The sequence below is a fragment of the Odocoileus virginianus genome, unplaced genomic scaffold (genome assembly GCF_023699985.2).
Source record: "Odocoileus virginianus isolate 20LAN1187 ecotype Illinois unplaced genomic scaffold, Ovbor_1.2 Unplaced_Scaffold_28, whole genome shotgun sequence".
NCBI lineage: Eukaryota > Metazoa > Chordata > Mammalia > Artiodactyla > Cervidae > Odocoileus > Odocoileus virginianus.
The window spans coordinates 130,349-158,075 of NW_027224290.1; the positions used below are offsets into that span (position 1 = coordinate 130,349).

Here is a 27,727-nt window from a genome sequence, read left to right on the forward strand (position 1 = left end):
TTCCTTTGTGCAATAGTAACAATCTTTCAAAACAAAACAACAAAAATCCATGTTATTTGTGATTCAAGAATTTTCTAATTGTTATTTTTTACTGTTGTTATTTTTAATTTGCCAGCATATAAGCTGGTTTCCAGATTCTATTTGCCCATGACAATTATCTGTCAGAAGGATTGTGGGCTCCACTTGGTTATTGAGAATAAGAAACATAAAACAATACAATAGTGAATGTGTGTCTTTTCCTTTTCTTGCAGAAATTATGATGTAATGAAAAATATAGGAAGGGGTTTGTGGGTGCAAATAATATTATATTACTTAAGTGGATTGTTACGTATTTATGCTTATATTGTGAAAAAATATTTAAGCTTTAAAACAAATGATTTGTGTACATGTGTTAGACTTCAACATAAAGTTTTAAAGTAGTAAGAGAATAAATCCTTAGAAATGAAAACAAAACAAAAGATAAAAGAAAGTCTGAGGAATTCCTGTAGGTCAAAGAAGTTTAAAGAGATGAATATTAAATGCACTATGTTGATCCTGAATCGGATTTTGGACAGTTAGACTTTTTGTCTTCAGAAGGAAATGGCAACCTACTCCAGTATTCATGCCTGGAAAATTCCATGGACAGACGTGCCTTGTGGGTTATAGTCCATGGGGTCACAAAAGGACTGAGTGTTGCTCAGTATTTGTTAATACTTCACTTTCCCTCTCTCAATCTTATGAAAAATAAAATGGTTTCTTTCTCATCTTCCATTTGCTTGGGTTTTTTGTTGCTTAGTCACTAAATTATGTTTAACTCTTTGTGACACCATGGACTGTAGCCCATCAAGCTCCTCTGTCCATGAGATTTCCCAGGCAAGAATACTGGAGTAGGTTGCCATTTCCTTCTCCAAGGGAATCCGGACCCAGGAGCTGAATATGGGTCTCCTGTGTGTTTCCTTCATTGTAAAAGGATTCTTTACGCTGAGTCACCAGGAAAGTACCTGGCATTTTCATATAAACACTGTTGTATTTTCAACATAAAGTACAAACTTTGTTGATTCTATATCTTATTCCTAATATTACATATGCAGACGTGTATTTATTGTTCCCCCTTGCCTGACTGCTTTCCTGCTTTTAGATCCTAGTTCAGCATTTCCTTTAAGGAATTTAGCCATTTTCCTTTTTCTTCTCTACCCCTCCTAGTAGCAGTCATGCTGTGTATAATACAGACCAGATGTCTAATTTATTTGTATATTCATGACATACACATACACAAAACATTTTAATTATGAATAAATACCTAATGATGGAGCATTCAGAAAATAAATGCATAAAAATTCTACCAAATTTTCATAATAAGCATTTATTCTCAGAACAGTAATAATGACAATAATTTACATGATTTCCTAATGAGGGAATTTAGAGGAAGAGGTGTTCCAAAGTAAAAAAACTTAATTATTTTCACAGCTGTAAAATGATATTTCCTGCTTTTTAATTATTTTTAATTTATTTTTAGAACAGTTTAAGGTGTTTACAAAAAAGTTGAGTGGAATGTCGAATTCCAATATAAACTTTCTCCCTAGAATAAATATTTAACAACTATATTTAAGCTTAGCTGCCATCTTGATCATTACATCACATCACCACGTTTATTTTATGTACTCTAAATTTAAAAGCATATATCTCATAATATTTTAGTATGGTGTCTGTACTATAATGAACCATTTTTTAAAATTTATTGATATAATTTACATACCATGTAGCACAACTTTTAAGAGTATATGACTCTGGTTTTTGATATGTCTAAAAATTGGACATTCATCACAATTACCAAATTCCTGAACATTTTTGTCATTCCAGTAAAGTTATTCCATCCCCCGTTAGCAGCCACTCCCCATCCTCCTGCCCCCATTTCATGGCACACATTAATTGACTTCCTGTGTGTGTGATTTCCCTTCTCTGGACATCTCATGTAAGTGAATTGAAACAATATTTGACCTTTTATGACTGGCTACTTTCCCTTAGACTAATGTTCTCAAGGTTCATTTGGATTATAGCATATATATGAGTGTCATTTATCTTCATATTTGAATGATATTCTAATGCCTGAGATACCTGATGAGTCTACTCTTGCATCAAGGAAACAGATCTCTCTCCAAATACATTTTTCTATGATCCCTCTCTCTCTGCCTGGTAATGACATCCATTTTCACTCAGAAAATTCCACAAGGGCTGTCCAGGCTTGTTTTATTTTTCACATTTCACTTAAACTTGTTTCCTTTTATTTGATTATGTGCACTGGCTTTTATTTCTCCGGTGCAAACACTCAGTTGTGGCTGACTTCAGTCTGCTGATGTGAATCACTGAGTGCCCAGGTGTGAAGACTTGTACATATCCTGATCCAGGCTGAGCTGGCCTATCTGTAAATCTGCCTTCAATCCTACACCATTGCTTTTACTAAGATGATGATGATTTTATGCAGTTTAATAAGAGGATGTGGTCAGTGAGTCTCTTAATTCAAAAGGAATAGAGCTTCTAAATAGGGCCTGATCCAATGACATAGGGCAAAACCTGTGTGATTTTAATTAAGGTCTTTAGGTAATCCAGGGTTGATAACTTCTCTCTTGTACTTTTCGGAAAATTGAAATGTTTTCCTTCCTCCTTTTGATGCTAAAGTCTAAAATCCCTATTGTGAGTCATAAACCTTGATTAAACCAAGTAAGTATAATACCTGACATAAATAACAATTTTGGGTTGGGAAATTGATATTAATTTTAGAAGAACACTAAAATTTTTGAAAATGTATACTAGTTTTTTCATGACCACTCTGAACATAACTGCAACAATTTGGAGAGAGATGGTTTTGGAATCAGAAAGGATTTGTGTCACCAGATTTTGCCCAGAAGAAGATCAGAAACTGACTGTAACTGAGGCTCTGAGGTGAACATTCCCAGTCAGCCTCAACCGTGTGCCTAAATAAGAAATACTGGTACCCCAACTAGAATTAAATTCCAAAAATACATATTTTCACTTCTCTGCCAGCATGTCCATGCTGATCAATCTGAATATCTTAAGATGTTACTGTTTACTTTTATTATTTCATTACTTTTGTAAATACACATTATTGATTTTTTGTGTGTGTGGTCTTGGGGCACAGTCTTCTCTTAGGAATTTTTAAAAGAAGGCTCGTTTTATTTCCTAGTCCCAAAGTGAAACCAGAGTTTGAGGAATTTTTTTAGATGAAAATCCATTAGAGAATAAATTTTGTTTGTTCTGAACAACCGTGTGCCTTCTTCATTCTTGTCTCCAGTGAACCTGAAAGCTCATCCGGGACTGGTGAAAACCATCCCCCAGGTGCATGCTATCGTATAAAACATCCATCCTTCACTATCTGAAATGTCAGATCATTTTCTGCTTTACGGTTTCGACCTGTATCACCACAGATGATTCCTGGTAAGTCTTTGGGTTTGAAATTCTGCACTGAGTGTGGGAAACTGGAGGCTTGGTTTCATTATATATATATGTGTGTGTGTGTGTGTGTGTGTGTGTGTGTATACATATACACACACACACACAACTTGATCATATAATTCCAGGATAAAAAAAATATAATCTTACAGTAATGAAGTGATCAAATGCTACAAAGTTGTGTCTTATTCTTTTCACAACATTTCAGAATCAATTAAACCATGCTTAGTGACAATCTGTAAAGTGAGGCTGACAAAATCAAGGACCTTAGAGAATAATATCCATGCTGATAGATGAATGGAAAGCTTATTTGTTAAGAGATCAGGAAGTTATACATGTTTAGACTAGAAAAGATACCCTTCAAGGAATTCAGTAGAAATCCTTTTTCTGATAAAATGCTCTTTTAATATCTCAAGTGATTTGTGAGAAAAAGGTAAAATTCCATCTATTAAAAACTGGCCTTTATTGACAGATCAATACATCTTATGTTTTCTTCCAACTATTTAGATGGATTATGTCATATAATACTCACAATCACACTGTAATATATTTCCATCCATGAATATGTCTTTAGTAATAAAGAAATTGAGACCATGTAAAGTTTCTCAACTGTCTGTGTCAGATTTAAACTCTGTTGACTGACTTCAGATCCTGTGCAATTCACTGCCATGACTCATAACTAATATGCATAACTGGATTGCAGATTTGGGAATTTAATAAGGAATTTAGAAGGAGCCCATTTAAGGATGTTGTATAGAAGATCTGTTTGACATTCAGAGCTGACCTGAAATGTGGCAAGCTATCTGAGAAAACAAAGAGAGTCCTCTGCCACTGGAGGACTTGAGATAGAGCTCAGTGGGTGAATGTCAGAGCGCTCATTGAGGAAAAATCCCCGAGATGGTAGGGAGTGTGGATTGTGAGCCCTCAATTCCTTACATCTTTTAGACCCTGAAACCCAGCTTGAATCAAAATTGGACCTGCATGTAACACTAGTCATTCAAGTTTTATGATATAGAGATAACCGAAGTATATTTACCCTGGTTTATGAATTTCAGTGTTTAAGATAGCTTTCCTCTCTTTCTAAACAAACACATCTATACACATAAACTTCCATTCAGCTTGTCTTTGTCATTAATTGCTATAATTCTCAACCCAAGAACACTCTTAGCCTCATCCCTTCCAATTTCTGTTACATAAAGACAATGAGTCCAACAGATTTTGCATTCTTGTTATTCTTTTGCTAGACCACATCCCTTATAATATAATGTATAGGCTATCACAAATATCTTTCTTAGTCTCCCATTCAAGTCTCATAACACTCAGCAGCCATGTCTTTCAAGCCATTCATCGAGCTGCTAGAAGATGAATCTTTTTACCTTCCAAAAGATGATCTTAAATCCTAAAATGTTAAATCATTTATTTGAAACATTAACTTCATTTTTTATAGTCTTTGCTTTTTATTATCCATCATTTCAGCTTATGAAATATATTATATATGAACATGTTTATTTACATACAGCCCTGCCATAGCTCACCATCTTCTGTGGTTTGTGTACAAACTATTTTCTCTTTGAATGCCCCCCACATCTCTTTAATCTGATTATGATTCCACTGAAAAATGATTCCACTTTCTAGGCAATTTATTCTCCCAGTTTGATTAAAGGCACATAACCATTCATTCTTAATCATTAAAGACTGTCGGTTTTTTTTTTTTTTTTTTTCTGCCCTGTAAGAAAATAGGAGAAGGCAATGGCAACCCACTCCAGTACTCTTGCCTGGAAAGTCCCATGGACGGAGGAGCCTGGTAGGCTGCAGTCCATGGGGTCGCTAAGAGTCGGACACGACTGAGAGACTTCACTTTCACTTTTCACTTTCATGCGTTGGAGAAGGAAATGGCAACCCACTCCAGTGTTCTTGCCTGGAGAATCCCAGGGACTGCGGAGCCTGGTGGGCTGTGGTCTATGGGGCACACAGTGTCGGACAAGACTGAAGTGACTTAGCAGCAGCAGCAGAAGTAAAAAAACAGCAAGGAAGCCTCGCTATAGAATATTATTAGGACTCGTGAAGTTTGTGTCAATGAAAAAACTGATCTAAGAAATAGAAAGGGCTACGGCATAGTAAAAAGCAAAGACATTACTTTGCTGACAAAGATCCATATAGTCAAAGCTACAGTTTTTCCAGTAGTCACATATGTATGTGAGAATTGGCCTATAAAGAAGGCTGAGAGCCGAAGAATTGATGCTTTCTAACTGTGGTGTGAAGAAGACTCTTGAGAGTCCCTTGGACTGCAAGGAGATCAAACCAGTCCATCCTAATGGAAATCAATCCTGAATATTCATTGGAAGGACTGATGCTGAAGCTGAAGTTCCAATACTTCGGCCACCTGATGCAAAGAACTGACTCATGGAAAAGACCCTGATGCTGGGAAAGATTGAAGGCAGGAGAAGGGGATGACAGAGGATGAGATGGTTGGATGGCATCACTGACTCAATGGACATGAGTTTGAGCAAACTCCAGGAGATGGTGAAGGACAGGGAAGCCTGGAGTGCTGCAGTCCATGGGGTTGCAAAGAGTCAGATATGGAATTCCATGGACTGTATGGTCAATGGGGTCATAAAGAGTCAGACACGACTGAGCAACTCCCATTAGCAGGCAAGAAAAACCCTGAAGACTTTGGAAAATGATAAGACAAAGCCATTCATAGGAGGCCCTGGAAGCATACAGTGTTGTGGGTGAAGTAATTACTGAAGGGCAGAGACTAAGAGATGAATCTGCTCCAATGAAAAACAGATGTATAAAAGAAAAAAGTTTACCTGTATAGAAATTGTAGTTTTAGTGGCTATAAGATGCCTGAGGCTTTAAGTAAAGGAAACATTAAATTTCATAGAGAGTTGTATGTTACTGCAAATAGTTAAGAAAAACTAAATATTCAGGCTTAATGTTTATTGATAATGAAAGGGAAGCATAGGAGATATAGGGTGGTACTTGAAATTGAATGATACAAGTGATGTGCACACAACAGGGCATAGTGAGAAAAGATCTAAAAGGGCAATCTTCAAGCTAAGGATAAAGGGTAACTTGAAGGATGATGGAGAGGACAAGAACATGTGATTTTCCTTCGAGCTAAGGATAAAGGGTGAAGTGAAAGTGAAGTCGCTCAGCTGTGTCCGACTCTTTGCGACCCCATGAACTGGGGCCTACCAGGCTTCTCCATCCATGGGATTTTCCAGGCAAGGATACTGGAGTGGGCTGCCATTTCCTTCTCCAGGAGATCTTCCCGACCCAGGGATTGAACCTGGGTCTCCCGCATTGTAGGCAGACGCTTTACCGTCTGAGCCACCAGGGAAGTCCATCATGATTGAAGACAGCACTGCATCAAGTGCTGTCTGAGGACAAAGGGCAGCACCCATTAATTTCAAAGTAATGGATTTATCTTATCAGAGTTTAAGAAATGGAAGGTAAAGATGCAGAGCTTGTCCTTGGGAAAATACTGAAAATTTGAAAAATTAGCTTTAAAGCAGTCCGAGAGTACTGTAGAGGGATCCAATCATGAAGAGACCAACCTAGACAAAAAAAAAGAAGTGAGTTTCAAAATGAAAAATATTTTCATTAAACTTGTTTTCTGACTATAATCAAGCAGAATGATTTACCACTGGTATAGATCTTTCATGTCTAATCTAGGTACAGTTTAGTTCTTAAAATTCTTTACTCTGAATTAAATGAATTGTTTCCTTCAATTTTAATTGGTAGGTCATAAAGACAGCACTGAGGGTGATTAGCAGCACAAGCTAAAGGGACTTTGTTTGTTCCAATAGTCAAGGACTAGAAAGAAGTTATCCAGTCCACTTAATTTTTCTCATTGAAAATGATAAAGGCATGCAGAAACATAGAATCTGATAATTGATCATTGAAAGACATTGGAAAAAGAGATGGAAAATTAGAGAGGAGCCATTGGGACAAATAAAATGGTATCCTCCTAATCAAACTAAAATATGTTTTACTTAAATAATTTATCCTTATTTTTAATTTTTGAGACTTAACAGGGACTAGGAGATGAAACAGCAATATCCCTCCTTGATTCTACTGACCAAATCACCATGCTCAGACCCAATGGCTCAGTCTTCATGCCCTCTGTATTAACACTCATCGGGATTCCTGGCCTGGAGTCCGTGCAGTGCTGGATCGGGATTCCATTCTGTGTCATGTATCTTATGGCAATAATTGGGAATACTCTAATTTTAGTGATAATCAAATATGAAAACAGCCTCCATAGTCCTATGTACATTTTTCTTGCTATGTTGGGGGCCACAGACATTGCACTTAGCACTTGTATTCTCCCCAAAATGTTAGGCATCTTCTGGTTTCATTTGATACAGATTTCTTTTGAAGCCTGTCTTCTACAAATGTGGCTTCTTCACTCATTCCAGGGAATTGAATCAGGTGTCCTACTGGCGATGGCCCTAGATCGCTATGTGGCCATCTGTAATCCCTTGAGACATGCCAGCATCTTCTCCCAAAAGCTCTTGACTCACATTGGGGTTGGGGTGACACTCAGGGCTGCCATACTAGGAGCACCATGTCTGGTACTAATCAAATATCGTCTCAAATTCTACCGAACCACTGTTGTCTCCCACTCTTACTGTGAGCATATGGCCATTGTGAAGCTGGCTATTGAAGATATACGGATCAACAAGATCTATGGTCTATTTGTTGCCTTCACTATCTTAGGATTTGACATAATCTTTATCACCTTGTCCTACATTCAGATCTTTATTACTGTGTTTCAACTGCCCCAGAAGGAGGCAAGATTCAAAGCCTTTAATACATGTATCGCTCATATTTGTGTCTTCCTGCAGTTCTACCTCCTTGGTTTCTTCTCTTTCTTCACACATAGATTTGGTTCTCATGTACCACCATATGTTCATATCCTTTTATCTAACCTTTACCTGTTAGTTCCACCTTTTCTCAACCCAATCGTCTATGGAGTGAAGACAAAACAAATCCGTGACCATGTGCTAACAATATTTGTATGCTCCAAACATCTTAATCATTAGTGGATCTTTCTAAAGAAAATTTAGGTTAGTTCAAAGTAGCAACATCAATATGCTAAAAGCTAGGTCATCTACACATTTCTACATCTGAAAAAATGTTTTAAATCTCAGATACTCATAATGGAAGGAGACAGTTAATGAATCATCCAATACTTAAGAACTTTGGTTTGCTACCCTAAGAAACTCTTATATTGTGATTTCCAATTGTTTCCATTATTGTTTTTGCCCTGTCCCTTACAACCTAGAGCTTTCTCTTGAGTAACACTAAGACCTGCACAGATAAGTAAATTGTAGAAAGCAGCCATTGATCCCAGATAACTTCTAAGGATCATGTCAAAGAGTCGTATCTTGAAACTTTAAATCCAACTCTTAGCTGTAATTCTGGCCATGAGTCATTTTCTGACATCTCCTTGTGAATCTATATTTTGAAAAGTTTAATCACATCTATTTTTGTCTACTTTTTTCTGAAATACTGATATAAAAATAATGTAAAATCAGTAATACCAATAACACAAAACCTATATGATGTAAACTAAATTCTGTAAACATGGAATTAGTGGTATAAGAAAGATAGCACAAAAGAGATTTATAAAAATAAATTAGGTCTATTCACAGAGAAAATTTTTTTAGGAAACAACATTATCATAGGACTTAAATAGAGCACATCCTTCAGAAGGCATTTTAATACATTAATCCAAATTTGAAGGTTTAAGTTGTAGAATTAAAAATATAGACAAATAAATTCCAATGTTTCAAAAACATCTACCGCAAGGATGTAGAGGACAGTAAGTTTGTCTTATTTACGCTTGTATGAACAAGGACAATACCTGAGACTTCTTAAAACTTCAATAAAAATGGCATTGTACAATGAACAATTTAAGCATTTCCCTATTTTTTATCAATTGTATTCAAGATCAATTAATCTGAAGGCTTTAAGATAACATATAACACTATCTTACAGAAAATCAGCATTATAGAGAGTTTAATCCAATATTATCAATGTAAACAAAGATGATGCCTTGAATGTTTGAATATGTCATCTTAAACTATGAGCTAAAGCCAAACCTGTCATGGGAGAAACTGACTTCCAAAAATATACTTCAGATCTTTCTTTAATCTTTGCTATTCCTCTGCCCATGCATCTTCACGTTCTCCCAGGATGCTGCACTGGTAGAGATCATGTTTAAATTGTCTTCAGTCAAGACTTTATACTGAGGACTCAGAAGAGTTTTTAAAAAGAACCAACTAGACAGGGAGGGACATCTTGTCTCTAATTTTGGACAGATGCACAGTTCAAGAAAGAAATAAACCAAGGAAGCCTTTTACTACAATAAAGCAAACGGAGCACGCTATTAAAGATATGGAGGTAGAAGAAATTGTGGAAGGACATCTTGTTGAATAATGAGGAAATAATTTTTTTTTTCTTAGAAATACATTTGACCCATAAACTATTTGTCTTTAAAAAGCTCTGTAAATATAAATTATGAAGCAAAACATGAAAAAAATACAGTGAGAGAAGGAATACAAAACTTGTGAATGGATAATCAGACATATGTAAAGGATATATGACTAAATAAAAACTAAATCAAACTATATACTGTCTACAAGAGAGTCAATGGATTTAAGAATTATGAACACATCGAGGCTGAAAGTAAATGCACAGAGGAAATTTCATGACAGTGGCAAACAAAAGGCAGGAGTGGGGATGCTTTTATCAGACAAAATAAGCATTTAGCTAAATTGTCAGCAGGAGTTCCCTGTCAGTCCACTGGATAGGACTTAGCACTTTCACTGCCTTTGGCCAGGGATTTTGTCCCAGGGATTAGTTTCCAACTAAGCACTTCCCAGGTGGCTCAGTGATAAAGAATCTCCTGCCAATGCAGGAGACACAGGAGATGTGGGTTTGATCTCTGGCTTGGGAAGATCCCCACAAGAGGAAATGGCAACCCGGCTCCAGTATTCTTGCTTGGAGAATTCCAAGGACAGAGGAGCCTGCAGTCTAAAGTCCATGGGGTTAGTCTATAGTCCATAGACTATATTCCACGGGGTAGCAAAAAGTCAGACAAGACTGAGCAACTAAGCATGCATTCAGAGAATTAAGATCTTGTAAACTGCAGAGCGTGGCAAAAAAAAAAAAAAAAAAATGTCATTTAAAAGCAAAGACATCATGTAATATTAAAAGGGAGAATTCACTATGAAAACACATTATAAATACTAGAGACCCCAAATATGTGAAGCAAGCATTGATATAACTAAAGGGAGATATACACAGCCACACAAAAATAGTAGGAGAGTTCAATATGCCACTTTCGATACTGAATGGAACATAAAATTCATATCAGAATTGCCTCATTAAAAGGAAGGGTCACATAGAAGGAATTCTATTTAAATAGAATTCATTAGCATAGAACATGTTTGCATTTAAATAGACTTTATACTTATTTGTCAATGAGAACAACAGGAATGGAATTCAGCCTCTGGGAGGGAGGGGGTGAGGAGGGAGGTGGGAGGGGGGTTCAGGACAGTGGGACACGTGTATATACCCATGGTTGATTCTTGTTGATGTATGGCAAAAACCACCATATTGTAAAGTAATTAGCCTCCAATTAAAATCAATGAATTAATTTAAGAAATTAGCCTATTAAAAATAAATCTCTGTACTTAGCCTGTGTGTGGTGTGTGGGTGGAGAATGGTAAGGAATTATCTGCAAGTTGTAGCAATGCTTTCAGGGATATTAGGTGCAGATAACCCAACAAGGCGTGATTAAAACCCCTGTGTCATTAGCTAGTGGGTAGTAAATGCCTCATTTTGTGTTTATAACTCCTTCTTCACAATTCCATTAGAAAACATTAAAATCAGTACCTAGCAGCTTTTTGTTTCAATTCAAGCTGAATAACTTGATGCTATACCCCAGAATAGCACAGATCTTGTTGTGAGTTTTACTGGAGAATAAACGCAAAAGCATTATCTCAGACAGACCTACAAAAGATGAGGGATATCAGTATTGCAGATAAAAGAGAAAAGCATAAAAGGTTATCTCAGAGATGGGCACCCATGCTAGATGGCCCAGCACCACATAATTCAAGTTCCTGATGTAGACCCTATGCAGTAACAAAGGTGCAGGTAAAAGGAAGAAGTATTTCAGGACACATCATGCAAAGGAATAAGACAAGCTGAGGAGTTCCAAGCCATGGGTGATATGATATGAAGTGATAGTGATATGATAAGGTAAGTGATATCATAGTGATATGAAGATGACAGTACTCTTCATGTATCTAGTTAGAGCAGAACCAACTCCCAACAGTTGATAAGTAAGTCTCACTACTCCCAAATTTATCTTCACAGTTTTTCATTGCCAGTTTTTTCAATAATAATCACCCCATCCCATCATCCTTGTATTCACTATATATATATATACAAACTTCCCACCTGCTATTCTTCTCTCTGTACTTGTCAGATCATGTTCAAATCCTACATTAAAATTATCTCTTCATTCTTTTACTTGAATTTTAACAGCACGAACCACAATTGCTTCCTGCATTACTGCCTGATTTATTGCCTATTAATTGTAGGATTAGCTTCTCATGATATACTGACATAAAACAACTTTATTGGAGAGTCTATGAAAGAAAGAAATAAGCTAACTTTATTTTCTCAGAATTATAGACAATTCTCCAATGTATAGTTTTGAGGATTATTTGATTGAAATTATATAACATTTAACAAGTAATGCTTTTGATCAGAAAGAAAAAAAACACATTAACATGATTCATGATCCAGGTTTTCATAAAAATTAGTTCTCAGTGAATTGAAAATGATCAAAAATTCCTCAATTTCTCAGTAGTCTCTGCTCAATTATCTCTAATGTCCCAAAGTCAACCCAGAGTGTTCTATTTCTGTTCTACATTTAACTCCTTTTAAGGAACATATCCTTGCATTTCTTCATTTTCTATTAATTCCTTATGTGTGGGTTCACAAGAATGACACAAGTATTCCAGATTATTTATTTCATTAAGAACTGATGAGCATAAATTATCCAGATCTTATAGTATCGGTAACTTTGAACGGTTTAAACCCACAAAACAAGGCTCTATTCCAGTCAAGTTACACATTTACGCATATTCCTATATCCTTGAGTCGTTAAGAATGAGTCTTACTGCTGTACATGACTCCTGATGCTTCTCTTGCTTCCTTGGAGATTGCTCCCTCTAGGTATCCATAATATACATTACAGTTATTAGAGATTTTTTTAATCTAATGTAAGGGCAAAAATGTTAAGGATTTAAGCTTTTAGAATTATAGGCAAAAGTATAGGTTTACTAGAAATGTAAACTGTAGCAATGAACTTTAGCCCAAATTCACTAAATCTTTATGGATTTCAATGACCTTTTCTTGAACTCTTCCTTCACATTCTCCTGAAGAATATTCTGTCTTGCATCGGGACAGATAGTATAGTTTGATAGATTGATGGATATATACATTTATATAAAATCTTAAACTTTGGGTCACAAGTACTTCTTTCTCTTCTCTTTCATAGGAAACTTTTCACTCTCACATACTGGTCAGAGTCTGAGGATTTGCTGGTCCAAACCAACTCTTCCTGATTTAGAGACAACTGACAGAAAACAGTAGCAAAGAAATTAAGTAGAATGTGGAGAAATTCATCAAACTTTGATTAAAATAAAATTTTCAAGAAAAATTGATGTCTATTTTTTGGTCCAAAGGTATGAACTTAAAACAGCAAGTCAGCAGTTTATTTCCCACCCTAGTTATTTTGCTGGTTTTAAAGTATTGCATAGAAAATTTTACTGTGGTACAAGAACTGTGGATTTCTACTTATGGGATATCTTTCTTAAAAACAGTGATATATATCTTTGGGTCTTTCTTTCATACTTTAGATATGTAAATGAGATGGATGATATGATCTCAGATTTCCATAAAATCAGAAAGACTCAATATGTTGACTTAGGGTGAAAAGTAAAGGTAGAAAATTATGCAGTAGCTTTAGCTGAGAAACATTTGTTTGCAGCAGAAGATCCAAAGAGATTATGTCCATTTCCAGCATCACAGTCTTCATGCCTTCTGTGTTGGCCCTAAAAGGGATCCCAGGCCTAGAGTCTGTGCAGTGTCAGATTGGGATTCCATTCTGTGTCATGTATCTCATTCCTATGATTAGAAATTTCCTGCTGTTTATCATTATCAAATCAGAACACAGTTTCCATGAGGCCATGGACATTCTCCTAGGCATGCTAGGAGGCACTGATATTGCCCTTCATACCAGCATTGTGCTCAAGATGCTTGGAATCTTCTGGTTTCATGTAACAGATTTATTTTGATTCCTGATTGCCTCAAAAGTGGCTTATTCACACATAACAGTGCATAGAGGTGGGCATCCTGCTTGCCGTGGCCCTGGACCACTAAGTCACCATCCACTGAGACATATTACCATCTCCACCCACCATTTAGTTACTCAAAATCAAGGCTGTGGTACCACTCAGGGCTACCATGCTTGTGTCTGCATGTGTGCTAAGCCGCTTCAGTGTGTCCATCTCTGAGATGCTATGGACTGTAGCCTGCCAGGCTCCTCTGTGCATGGAATTCTCCAGGCAAGAATACTGAAGTGGGTTGCCATTTCCTCCTCCAGGGGATCTTCCCAACCCAGGGATTGAACCTGCATCTCTTATATCTCCTGCATTGGCAGGCAGGTTCTTTACCACTAGTGTCACCTGGAAAGACTCTGGTACCTAATACTGATAAAGTTCTAGTTAAAATTTTATCATCCAAGTGTCATATCCCACTCCTAATGTGAGCATATGGCCACTGTGAAACTGATTGCAGGAAATGTCTGGGTCAACAGAATCTATGGTTTGTTTGTGGCTTTCACTGTTGCAAGAGAGTTTCAGGGAAACATCTATTTCTGCTTTATTGACCATGCCAAAGCCTTTGACTGTGTGGATCACAATAAACTGTGGAAAATTCTGAAAGAGATAGGAATACCAGACCACCTGACCTGCCTCTTGAGAAACCTGTATGCAGGTCAGGAAGCAACAGTTAGAACTGGACATGGAACAACAGACTGGTTCCAAATAGGAAAAGGAGTACGTCAAGGCTGTATATTGTCACCCTGCTTATTTAACTTATATACAGAGTACATCATGAGAAACGCTGGGCTGGAAGAAGCACAAGCTGGAATCAAGATTGCCAGGAGAAATATCAATAACCTCAGATATGCAGATGACACCACCCTTATGGCAGAAAGCGAAGAACTAAAAAGCCTCTTGATGAAATTGAAAGAGGTGAAAAAGTTGGCTTAAAGCTTAACATTCAGAAAACTAAGATCATAGCATCTGGTCCCATCACTTCATGGGAAATAGATGGGGAAACAGTGGCTAACTTTATTTTTCTGGGCTCCAAAATAACTGCAGATGGTGATTGCAGCCATGAAATTAAAAGACACTAACTCCTTGAAAGGAAAGTTGTGACCAACACAGACAGCATATTAAAAAACAGAGACATTACTTTACCAACAAACTTCCGTCTAGTTAAAGGCTCTGATTTTTCCAGTGGTCATATATGGATGTGAGAGTTGGACTATAAAGAAAGCTGAATGCCAAAGAATTGATGCTTTTGAGCTGTGGTGTTGGAGAAGACTCTTGAGAGTCCCTTGGACTGCAAGGAGATCCAACCAGTCCATCCTAAAGGAAATCAGTCCTGGGTGTTCATTGGAAGGACTGATGTTGAAGCTGAAATTCCAATATTTTGGCCACCTGATGTGAAGAGCTGACTCCTTGGAAAAGACCCTGATGTTGGGAAAGATTGAAGGCAGGAGGAGGAGACGACAGAGGATGAGATGGTTGGATGGCATCACCGACTCAATGGACATGAGTTTGGGTAAACTCCGGGAGTTGGTGATGGACAGGGAGGCGTGGCGTGCTGCGGTTCATGGGGTTGCAAAGAATCGGACACAACTGAGCAACTAGACTGAACTTCACTGTTGCTGGGTTTGGCCTTACATTCATTACATTGCCCTATGTATAGTTATTTATCACAGCTGTTTCTTTTGACCCAGAAGGAGGCAAGGTTGAAAGCATTCAATACTTGTATCACTCATATTGATGTCTTCCTCCAACTCTACCTCCCTGCCTTCTTCTTTGACATAGGTTTGGTTCTCACATCTCACCTTACATCCACATCCTCATTTCTAGCATTTACTTGGTGTTCCCTCCATTTCTCAATCTACTTGTCTATGGTGCAAAGACTAAACACAAACTTATGCATATGGTAAGAATATTCTGTTCATAAAATTTACTATGAATAGTGCAACCATGTGTTTTTCTTTGTGCATAGTAACAAAATTTCAAAACAAAATAAAACCACAAAAATCCATGTTTTTGAAATTCTTTAGTTTTCTATTTAAGTTTTATTTATTTATTTATTTTTTTAATTTGCAGTCATAAGCCGGTTTTCATAATCTGGCATGACAGCTATGTGATGTAGTTTCCTGTACTGTATCTGGATAAAGAAATTAAGAAACATAAAAGAGTAAACTAGTGAACATAGTTTCTTTCCTTTTCTTTCTGAAATGGTGATGTAATGACCAATCCTGGAAGGAGATTCTTGGTGGGAATAATGTTATAAACTTCAGTTGTGTTGTTACACATTTATGTCTCCTTTGCAAAAAATCCCTTAAGCTGTACAAAGTATCATTTCTGTACTTATATTAGACTTTAATATAAAGTTTAAAATATTAAGTAAGTGAATCCTCAAAAATGAAACAAAACAAAGGACAAAGGCAAAAAGTCTGAAGAGTTGGTATAGGTTGAAGGAGTGCAAAGAGATATGAATATAAAATGCATTGTATAATCCTGAATTGAATTTTAGGCAAGAAAAATATACACATAGGTCTTTGGACTATTTTTAACCTTGTATATGGACTAACACTTAGGTTATAATATCACTTCAGTGCTAAATGTCCTGATACTGGCTATAATGCTACAGTTAGGCAGTAGACTGTCCTTTTGTTAGGGAAGCATATTTAAATGTTTAGGCACAAAGGAACACTATGTCTTGAATTTACTCATAAACACTTCATAAAAATTATCTATCGTATATCTATCCATGTATCTATCGAATTGTTCAGAGGTAAAGCAAAATTGAGCATAATGTAAAAAGATATGTAAATCTGGATAAATTGTAAAAGGAAGATTCTTATAATACTCTTGACAAATTCTGTACATCAATGTAAGATGTGTTTGTATCAAGTGCTGTTATTTAAATATCTCAATTTAGAAATGGCTGCCATTATTCATTCAGTCAACCAATCCAGAAGCATCATTTGCCTTTGATGTTGGCCAAAATTCCACATTGTACATGTAACCAATCATCTGATCTTAGTATTTATCTCTAAAGTATCCTCAAATAATTTATCTTCTCTCTATTAGTCACTAGCTATTCTTTTTTTTAGTCTTACATATGATCTTATGAAAAATGAAATACTATGTTTTTCATCTTTCATTTGCTGGCAGTTTTCATTTAAACATAAAGTACTTGATGCATCTGTATCTTATTCTTAATATTTTTTATGCAAACATGTATTTTTTGCCTGGCTGACTTCTATCCGACATTTAGAATTTAGTTAAATGTTTCCTCTAAGAAATTTAGCCATTGTCCTTATTTTTTTCTCTACATCTCCTAATAGCGCTCATAGCATGCATTACAGCACCTCTTCCTTTCTCCTCTGTGTAACTTCTTTTTTCATGTAGGTCACATGGGTCATCTATTTGTATTCTCCTGGCCTCCACATACACGTTACATTTTAAATATGAATAAATGTATATTGCATGAAGGATTTAGACAATAAATGCATAAAAAATTCTATCAAAATTTTCATAATGAGCATTTATTCTCACAATAGAATAATTTAAATGGTTTCCTAATGAAGACATATGGAGGAAGAGTTGTTCCAAACTGAAATAACTTAAATCATTTAATCTTTTCCTATTTGTCGAAATAAAAATTTTTTTCTACTATTAAATTAGTTTCGTCTAATATCCTTTACTTTTTAGAGAGTTTAAGGTTGACATAAAATTTGAATAAAAAGTCAGAATTCCCATATAAACTTTCTCTGCAGAATGAATATTTAACAATTACACCTGGGTTAAGTTGCATTGTCAGTCACAAAATCGTGTCACCACATTTATTTGATATATCCTAAATTTAAAAGCATATATCTAATATTTCTTCCTGCATGGTCTGTGTATACCATACGAAGTAAGTTTTCTTTGTTTATTGAGATATAATTTGCATACCATATAGCACACTCTTTAGAGAGTATTAATCTCTGGTTTTTGACATATCCAAAAACCCATGCAATCATCACTACTATCAAATTCCAGAACATTTTCAGCATCCTAATAAAGATAACTGCATCCCCCTTAGCAGCAACTCCCCATTCTCCAAACCCATTTCATGGCACACATTAATTGACTTTCTGTGTCTGTGATTTCTCATCTCCAGACATCTTATGTAAGTGAAATGAAACAATATTTGGCCTTTGAGTCTGGTTTCTTTGACTTAGAATAACGTTCTCAAGATTCATTTGGGTTGCAGCATAAATAAAAATTTCATTTACTTTCATACTTGAATGATATTCTATTGCATGAGGTACCTGAGTCTACTCTTGCACCAGGAAGCAGATCTCTGGCCATAAATCTTATCCATAGTCCCCTTCTCTCTCTGCATGGTAAGGATGTCCATCTTCATTCAAAAAATTCCATAAAAAGTGTAAACATATCAAGACACTTCACATTTATATTTCTCAGATTTCAATTAAATTTATTTCTTTTTATTTGATGATGTGCTCTGGTTTTGTGTTTTATTTTTTCTGGTACAAATCCTCAGCTATGGCTGATTTCAATCTGCTGATATGAATCACTGAGTGCCCAGATGCAAAGATGTGCACACACCCTGATCTTGGCTGAGCTGGGTTCCTTCATATAACTGCCCTCAATCCTATACCATTGCTTTCTCTAGGAGGATGATAAGTTTATGGCAGTTTGATATGAGGATGTGGTCAGAGAGTCTTAATTCAAAAGGAATAGGACTACTGAATGGGGCTTGACCCAATGACACAGGGCAAAACCAGTGTGACTTCAAGTAAGGTCATCAGGTCATCCAGGGGTGTAAGCCTCTCTCTTGTACTCATCAGTGAATCAAAGTTTATTCCTTTCATAATATTAAAGCTTAAAATCCTATTGGAAGGCACAAAGTCTTCTTTCAACCTAGTAAATACCTGTCATAAATAATAGTTTCAGGTTGGGGAGTTGATATCAATTTGTGAAAATATATACAATCCTCTCATAATAATTCTGAATATGACTGGAACAACTTGGAGAGAGATAATTTGGATACTGGAAAGATTTGTGTAATCAGCTCTTACATGCTCAGAAATTGTCTGTAACTGAGGCTCTGAGGTGAATGTTCCAAAGTTAGCACCTATTAGGACCCTAAATAAAAAGGCAGTGACCTTAAATAAGAAATATAGAATTAGATTAAAAACACATTATTTATTTCTCTGTCAGTATGTCTATGCTGACTAGTCTGAATATCTCAAGTTGTTTTTATTTACCTTTATTTTCCCATTATTTTTGTAAACAAGTGTCATTTATTTGTTTTTCCTGGCAAACCATCCAGAATTTAAATTCTATTGTTTTCTTTGGCACTGTCTTCCCTTAGGAATTTTTTAAAAAAGGCTCATTTTGGTTCCCAGTCCTAAAATGAAACCAAAGTTTGAGAATTATTGTTAGATGCTAAGCCATCTATTAGAGAAAAAGTTTTGTATGTTCTGAATGATAGTGTGCTTTCTATTCCATCCTTGTCCCCAGTGAAATTTAACATGCACCAGAGATTTGTGAAAACCAGTCCCCAGGTGCATCCTATAGTATAAAACATTCACCCTTCACTATTTGAAATGTCAGAACATTTTCTCCTTTATGGCTTCTCTGTGTATTATCACAGATGAGCCCTGGTGAGTCTTTGGGGATAGAGATTCTGCACTGATTATGGGAAACTGGAGGGTTGGTTTCAAAAAGAATGTATATGCCAGGTGATCCAATATAATTCCAGGATGAAAAAGACAAAACAATACAGTCTTATAGTAGTTGAGTGTTCAGTCGCTAGGGAGATGTGTCCCATGCTTTTCAAAGCATTTTGAATCAGTTAACACTACCCTTGGTGACAAGCTGTAAAGCAAGTTTGAAAAAAGAAATATTTGTGGAGAATGTCTGTGCTGATAGATGAATGGAAAGCCTATTTGTTCAAAGGTCAGGGAAATTACACATGCTCAGACTGGAAAAGATGCAGAAAAAAATATACCCTTCAAGTAATTCTGTAGAAATGCTCTTTCACATAAAGTACTCATTTAATATCTCAAGATATTTGTGAGAAAAAGATAAATGTGCATTGATTAACAGCCAGCATTTATTGACAAATCAGTGCACCTTATGATTCCTTCCAAATATTTAGATGGACTATATCATGTAATACCATCACATCCTAATTTGTTTCTATCCATGATAATTCTTTATAATAAAGAAATTGAGACAATGTAAAATTTCATAACTGAGTGCAGGGCAGGCAAAAGCTAAGGAGGACCATCCAGAATTTAAATTCTGTTGAGTGGCTTCAGATCCTGGACAGTTAACAGCAATGACCCATGGCTAATTTGTATCATTGGAGCGTATATTTGAGACTTCAAAATTTTTAAAAAGAGGCAATTTAAGGTTCGTTATAAAGAAGACCTATTTGTCATCTGGAGAATTCATGAGCCTCAATTAGACAATTCTCATATTAATGGCAGCTATGTGAAAGTCACTCAATCATGTCAGACTCTTTACGAACTCATGGACTACACAGTTTATGAAATTCTCAGGCCAGAATACTAGAGTGGGTAGCCTTTCCCTTCTCCAGGGACTCTTCCCATCCCAGGGATTGAATTCAGGTCTCCTACTTTTTTCCCAACTGAGCTACCAGGGAAGCCCAAGTATTCCAGATTATCTATTTCATGAAGAATACATGAGCCTCAATTAGACGATTCTCAAATTAATGGCCATTGTGTACATTTTAACCCAAGAAACTGCCTGTATTTCAGTCAAGTTACACTTTTGTTCATGTCCTATACCCCTGAGCCATTAAGAATGAGTCCTCTTGACACTATACATTGCTGATGCTGTTTCCCTTATGTCCTAGAGATTCCCTCTCCTCTAGGCATCTTATACTATATATAAAAGAAAATTTTTAATCTTTGATTTGAAATCTTTAATTTTTAAGCACATGATAAATTTTATGTACCTCATCTTTTAGAAATATGGGCAAAATTAGTACAGTTTTGTTAGAAATGTAAAATGTAGAAAAGAACTTTTCCACAAATTTGCTAAATGTACATGGATTTGAATGACCTTTCCTTCAACTCTTCCTTCACATTCTCATAAAGGACTACCAATCTTCTATAAAGACAGATTGCATTGATTGGTAGATAAACATATTATGCTTTTGAATGACAAGAGTTTCTACCTCTATCTTCTTTAATAGGGGATTCTTCATTCTAATATACTGATCAGAGATTGTGCATTTGCTGGTCCAAGCCAATTGTGCCTGATTTAGAGACAACTAAGGAAAAGAGATGCTTCCCAGGTGGTCCTAGTGGGAAAGACCCCGCCTGCCACTGCAGGGGACTTCAGAGATGCAGGTTCTATTCCTGAGTCAGGAAGATCCCCTGGAGGAGGTCATGGCAAACCACTCCAGAATTCTTGCCTGGAGATTCCCATGGACAGGGGACCCTGGTAGGCACAGTCCTTGCAGTTGCAAGAAGTCGGAAATGACTGAAGTGACTTAGCAAGCAGCCAACAGAGGAAAAGAGACTAGTAAAGCTGTTAATTGAAATATGTAATGTGGAGAGATTCATTAAACTCTGATTAAAATGCAAATTTCACACAATATAAACAAGTTTATTTTCTTTCCCCACAGGTCTGGAATGAATAAGAGTCAATGCAGCAGTTTATTTCCCAATTCAGTTATTTTCTAGGTTTTAAAGCATTGCCCATCGCTGCACATAGCATTTTATAGTGGTACAAGAACTACAGTATTGTGTCTGTGGATGTCTTTCATAAAAACAGTGTTGTCTCTGTTGACCTTTGTTTTACCCTTTACATGTGAATGAGACTGATGATAAAATCCAAGATTTCCGCATAAATCAGAGAGACTCAATATGATAACTTTGGGCAAAAACAGGAAGATGGATAGAAAGTAGGACTGAATGAGAAACTTGGGTTTGCATCAGGAGACTGAAGGTTATGTCCATTTCCAACCTTACAATCTTTAGGCCATCTGTGTTGACCCTTATAGGGATCCCAGGCCTAGAATCTGTGCAGTGCTGGATTGGGATTTCATTTTGTGCTATGTATCTAATTGCTATGATTGGAAATTCCTTGCTTTTGATTATCATCATATCAGAACGCAGCCTCCATCAGCCCATGTATATTTTTCTAGGCATACTAGGAGTCACAGATATTGCTCTCAGCACAAGCATTGTGCCCAAGATGCTTGGAATCTTCTGGTTTCATGTAACAGAGATATATTTTGATTCTTGCTTGCTTCAAATGTGGCTCATCCACACATTTCAGTGCACAGAATCAGGCATCCTCCTGGCCATGGCCCTGGACCGCTATGTAGCCATCTGTTATCCACTCAGATATGCTGCCATCTTCTCTCACCAGTTAGTCACTCAAATAGCAGCTATGGTAACACTCAGGGCTGCCATTCTTGTAGCACCATGCCTAGTACTGATAAAGCTTCGATTACAATTTTATCATACAACAGTCATCTCTCATTCCTACTGTGAACATATGGCTGTTGTGAAACTGTCTGCAGAAAATATCAGGGTCAACAAAATCTGCGGTTTGTTTGTGGCCTTCACTGTTGCCGGGCTCGACATTGTATTAATCACACTGTCCTACATACAGATATTCATCACAGTTTTTCGTTTACCTCAGAAGGAGGCTAGGTTGAAAGCATTCAACACTTGTGTCGCTCACATCTGTGTCTTCCTCCAGTTCTACTCCCTTGGTTTCTTCTCCTTCTTTGCACATAGATTCGGTTCTCACATCCCTCCTTATATTCACATCCTCTTTTCTAGCACTTATCTGCTAGTCCCTCCATTTCTTAATCCACTTGTCTATGGTGCGAAGACCAAGCAGATCCGTGTACATATGGTAAAAATATTTTGCTCAAAAAATTTGCTGTGAGAAAAGCTTTTATGTTTATCTTTGTGTGAAGAGCAACACTATTTCACAACATGATAAAACAACAAAAAGTCCCTGTTATTGGAAATGCTCAAGTTTTCTATTTAATTTTCTTCAATTTGCCAGAATGCTAGCTATTAGCTATTAGGGCATGACAGCAGTCAGTAGGATTGTGGATCTTAGCTGGATAATGAGAATAGGAAACATAAAGGAGGAAAATAGTGAATGTTTCTCTTTTACATTTCTCGTTCATTTTTTCTACTACCTGCTTGAGTGTCCTCTTGTAAATATCCAACTCTGGAAAGATTCACAAATTATGGATCTCTCAATGAATTTAGATACACCCAAGGCTTAATGTTCTGCAGTGTCCAGGTACTCAATAAATCTAGTTCTTGATTTTGTTTCTTGGTCATCTGGGTCTTCTTTCAAAAAAAGAAAAGAAAAAGAAAAAAAATGGAGGAAGTGTCTGTTACTGTTCTTATCAAAAACACAGCAAAACAGAAATTCTGTCTTTATGTTAGTAATGATAAAAAAAGTCTAAAAATTTCAATATATTTTCAGGGTCATTCAGGAAGTTATAGGCACACAAAGCATGAACAGTAATGGGCTTGATTTTCCACAACAGTACTTTTTCTGCTGTTTTCATCATTTACTTTTTATTAATTCATCTAGTTTTATTAAAATCTTAGGCCATTATAAATATTATGCTACAGAATAGCAGCATAATGGCAAATTTGACACAGCAATTAATTGTGTTGAGTTTGTAAACTGTGTAGCCGAATGAGAGGAAAAGAGACACATGATAATGAGAGAGAAATTGTTGTAGAATGCACAAATTAATCTCCAGATTTTTTAGGAAATTAAATACTTAGAGGCCCAGAGTGTCAGTCTCTCACATGGTGAGAAACGTCCAGTCTTCATGGGAATTTTATTGTTCTGAGTCCCTTGAGTCCAGGTGTGGAAAGGCACACTGTCTACTCTCCCAAGATCAGGGAAGAAGGAAGCTACAGGACAAACTGAGAATGCCTGCACTCTCTCAAGTGCTAAGATTTGAGCAGGAAATGGGAAAATCGTGGGCAGGAGTGATGATAGTCAGTAGTAGCAGTAGAGATAAACACAACTTAGTAAGCCATGGCAACTATTAATAACTTACTTAGTGAATTTTTCTTCAGCTTTAAGTTTTAAAACTTTAAGTTTTAACTATAATTCTGAGAAAACAGAAAAAAAAAAAATCTAATTCTGTATTTTCCCAGCGAAATGGATACTAAAATCAAACTTTAATTTATGGCCTAAAGTTTTTATCCTACCATAGCAAAGGAGATTTTAGAAATTTGGGAAACAATTCCAGAAAAGTTTTCAGTTAACAATAAATAAAGGTGTACATTAGGGCAGGTAATTTGACAATGCTTATTAAAATTTAAAATGTGTACAATCCTCGTTGCCAGGAAACCTCAGCTCAGTTCAGTTCAGTCTCTCAGTCATGTCAGACTCTTTGTGACCTCATGGACTTCAGCACACCAGGCTTCCCTGTAGATGACCAACTCCCGGGGCTTGCTCAAACTCATGCCCATTGAGTGGGTAATGCAATCCAACCATCTCATCCTCTCTTGTTCCCTTCTCCTGCCCCCAGTCCCTCCCAGAATCAGGGTCTTTTCCAATGAGTCAGTTCTTTGTATCAGGTGGCCAAAGTATTGGAGTTTCAGCTTCAGCATCAGTCCTTCCAATGAACACCCAGGACTGATCTGTTTTAGGATGGACTGGTTGGATCTCCTTGCAGTCCAAGGGACTCTCAAGAGTCTTCTCCAACACCACAGTGCAAAAGCATCAATTCTTCTGTGCTCAACTTTCTTTATGATACAATTCTCATACCCATATATGGCTCTTGGAAAAACTACAGCTTTGACTAGATAGACCTTTATCGGCAAAGTAATGCCTCTGTTTTTAATATGCTGTCTAGGTTTGTCTTAGCTTTTCTTCCAAGGAGCAAGTGTCTTTTAATTTCAGGGCTGCAGTCACCATCTGCAGTAATTTGGAGGCCAAGAAAATAAAGACTTTCATAGTTTCTATTGTTTCCCCATCTACATGTCATGAAGTGATGGGTTCAGATATCATGATCTTTGTTTTTTGAATGTTGAGTTTTAAGCCAGATTTTTCACTCTCCTCTTTTACTTCATCAGAGGCTATTTAGTTCCCTTTTGCTTTTTGCCATATAGGTGGTGTCATCTCCATTTCTGATGCTATTGATATTTCTCCCGGCAATCTTGATTTCAGCTTGTGCTTCATCCAGCACTGGCATTTCCCATGATGTACTCTGCATATAAGTTATATAAACAGGGTGACAATGTACAGCCTTGATGTACTCCTTTCCCAATTTGGAAACAACCGTTGTTCCATGTCCGGTTTTAACTGCTGCTTTTTGACCTGCATACAGATTTCTCAGGAGGTAGGTAAGGTGGTCTGGCATTCCCATCTCTTGAAGAAAGTTCCACAGCTTGTTTTGATCCAACATTCAATGGCTTTGGTGTAATCAGTGAAGCGAAATAGGTGTTTTTCTGGAACTCATTTGCTTTTTCTATGATCCAACGGACATTGGCCATTTGATCTTTGGTTCCTCTGACATTTCTAAATCCAGCTTGAACATCTGGAAGTTTTTGATTGACATACTGTTGAAGCCTAGCTTGGAGAATTTTGAGCAGTATGTTGCTAGTGTGTGAGATGGGTACAATTGTGAGGTAGTTTGAATATTCTTTGGCATTGCCTTTCTTTGGGATTGGAATGAAAACTGAGCTTTTCCAGTCCTCTGGCCACTGCTGAGTTTCCAAATTTGCTGCCATATTGAGTGCACTACTTTAACAGCATCATCTTTAAGATTTAAAAGAACTCAACTGCAATTCCGTCACCTCCACTAGCTCTATTCGAAGTGATGCTTCCTAAGGTCCACTTAACTTCACACTCTAGGATGTCTGACTCTAGGTGAGTGATCACACTATCGTGGTTAACTTGGTCATGAAGGTCTTTTTTTGTGTCGCTCTTCTGTGGATTCTTGACACTTTTTAATATCTTCTGCTTCTATTAGGTTCATACCATTTCTGTCTTTATTGTGCCCATCTTTGCATGAAATATTCCCTTGGTGTCTCTAAATTTCTTGAAGAGATCTCTATCATTCCCATTCTATTTTTCTTGTATTTCTTTGCATTGATCACTGAGGAAGGCTTTCTTATCTCTCCTTGCTATTCTTTAGAACTCTGCATTCAGATGGGTATACCTTTGTTTTTCTTCCTTGCCTTTAACTTCTCTTCTTTTCTCAGCTATTTGTAAGACCTGCTCAGACAACCACTTTGCCTTTTTGCACTTTCCCCCCACCCCCCAGGGAATGGTCTTGATCACTGCCTCCTGTACAATGTCACAAACCTCTGTCCATAGTTCTTCAGGCACTCTGTCTATCAAATCTAATCCCTTGAATCTACTTGTCACTTCCACTGCATAATCATAAGGGATTTGATTTAGGTCACATACCTGAATGGTCTAGTGGTTCTCCCATTTTCTTCCATTTAAGTCTGGATTTTGCAATATGGAGTTCATGATCTGAGACACAGTTCACTACTGGTCTTGTTTTTTGCTGACTCTATAGTGCTTCTTCATCTACGGCTGCAAAGTATATAATCAATCTGACTTTGGTTTTGACCATCTGGTGATGTCCATGTCAAGTCATTACTTGTGTTGTTGGAAGATAGAATTTTCAATGACCAATGCATTCTCTTGGTAAGACATGTTATCCTTTGCCCTACTTCATTTTGTACTCCTAGGCCAAATTTGCCTGTTATCCAGGTGTCTCTTGACTTCCAACTTTTGCATTCCAGTCCCCTATGATGAAAAGGATATCTTTTTTTAGTGTTAGTTCTAGAAGGTCTTGTAGGTCATCATAGAACTGTTCAACTTCAACTTCTTTGGCATTTCTAGTTGGGACATGGACTTCGATTACTGTGATATTGAATGGAAATGAACAGAGACCATTCTGCCATTTTTGAGATTGCACCCAAGTACTCCATTAAGTGGCCACAGGACTGGAAAAGTTCAGTTTTCACTCCAATCCCAAAGAAAGGAAATGCCAAAGAATGCTCAAACTGCGGCACAATTGCACTCATTTCACACACTGGTAAAATAATTCTCAAAATTCTCCAAGCCATGCTTCAGCAATACATGAACCGTGAAATTCCAGATGTTCAAGCTGGTTTTAGAAAAGGCAAAGGAACAAGAAATCAAATTACCAACATCTGCTGTATTGTAGAAAAATACAAGAAATTTCCAGAAAAACATCTATTTCTGCTTTATTGACAATGCCAAAGCCTTTGACTGTGTGGATCACAATAAACTGTGGAAAATTTTGAAAGAGATGGGAATACTAGACCACCTAACTTGCCTGCTGAGAAACTTGTATGCAGGTCAGGAAGCAACAATTAGAACTGGACATGGAACAACAGATTGGTTCCAAATAGGAAAAGGAGTACATCAAGGCTGTATATTGTCACTCTGCTTATTTAACTTATATGCAGAATACATCATGAGAAACTCTGGCTGGGAGAAGCTCAAGCTGGAATCAAGATTGCTACCTAGGTTTGTCTTAGCTTTTCTTCCAAGGAGCCAGTGTCTTTTAATTTCAGGGCTGAAGTCACCATCTGCAGTGATTTTGGAGGCCAAGAAAACAAAGTCATGCACTCTTTTCACTGTTTCTCCATCTATCTACCATGAAGTGATGGGACCAGATGCCATGATCTTTGTTTTCTGGATGTTGAGCTTTAAGTCAACTTTTTCACTCTCCTCTTTCACTTTCAAGAAGAGGTCCTTTAGTTCTTCAGTTTCTGTCATAAGGGTGGTATCATCTGCTTATCTGAGGGTTTTGCTATTTCTCCCAGCAATCTCGATTCCAGCTT

At 36.8% G+C, this 27,727-nt stretch overlaps 2 protein-coding genes and 1 pseudogene across 2 annotated transcripts; all 3 read left to right on the top strand.

Annotated features, from left to right (window-relative positions):
- Positions 1-7,544: 7,544 nt before the first annotated feature.
- Positions 7,545-8,501, top strand: LOC110147329 (olfactory receptor 52A5-like). Its single transcript, XM_020908765.2, has one exon. It carries the CDS (start codon positions 7,545-7,547, stop codon positions 8,499-8,501), a length of 957 nt encoding a protein of 318 aa, XP_020764424.1.
- Positions 8,502-13,547: 5,046 nt separating this feature from the next.
- On the top strand, positions 13,548-15,801 carry LOC110147337 (olfactory receptor 52A1-like; annotated as a pseudogene).
- A 6,047-nt stretch (positions 15,802-21,848) lies between these two features.
- Positions 21,849-22,799, top strand: LOC110147338 (olfactory receptor 52A1-like). The gene has a single exon (XM_020908773.2). The coding sequence runs from the start codon at positions 21,849-21,851 to the stop codon at positions 22,797-22,799; it is 951 nt and encodes a 316-aa protein (XP_020764432.2).
- The last annotated feature ends 4,928 nt before the right edge of the window (positions 22,800-27,727 follow it).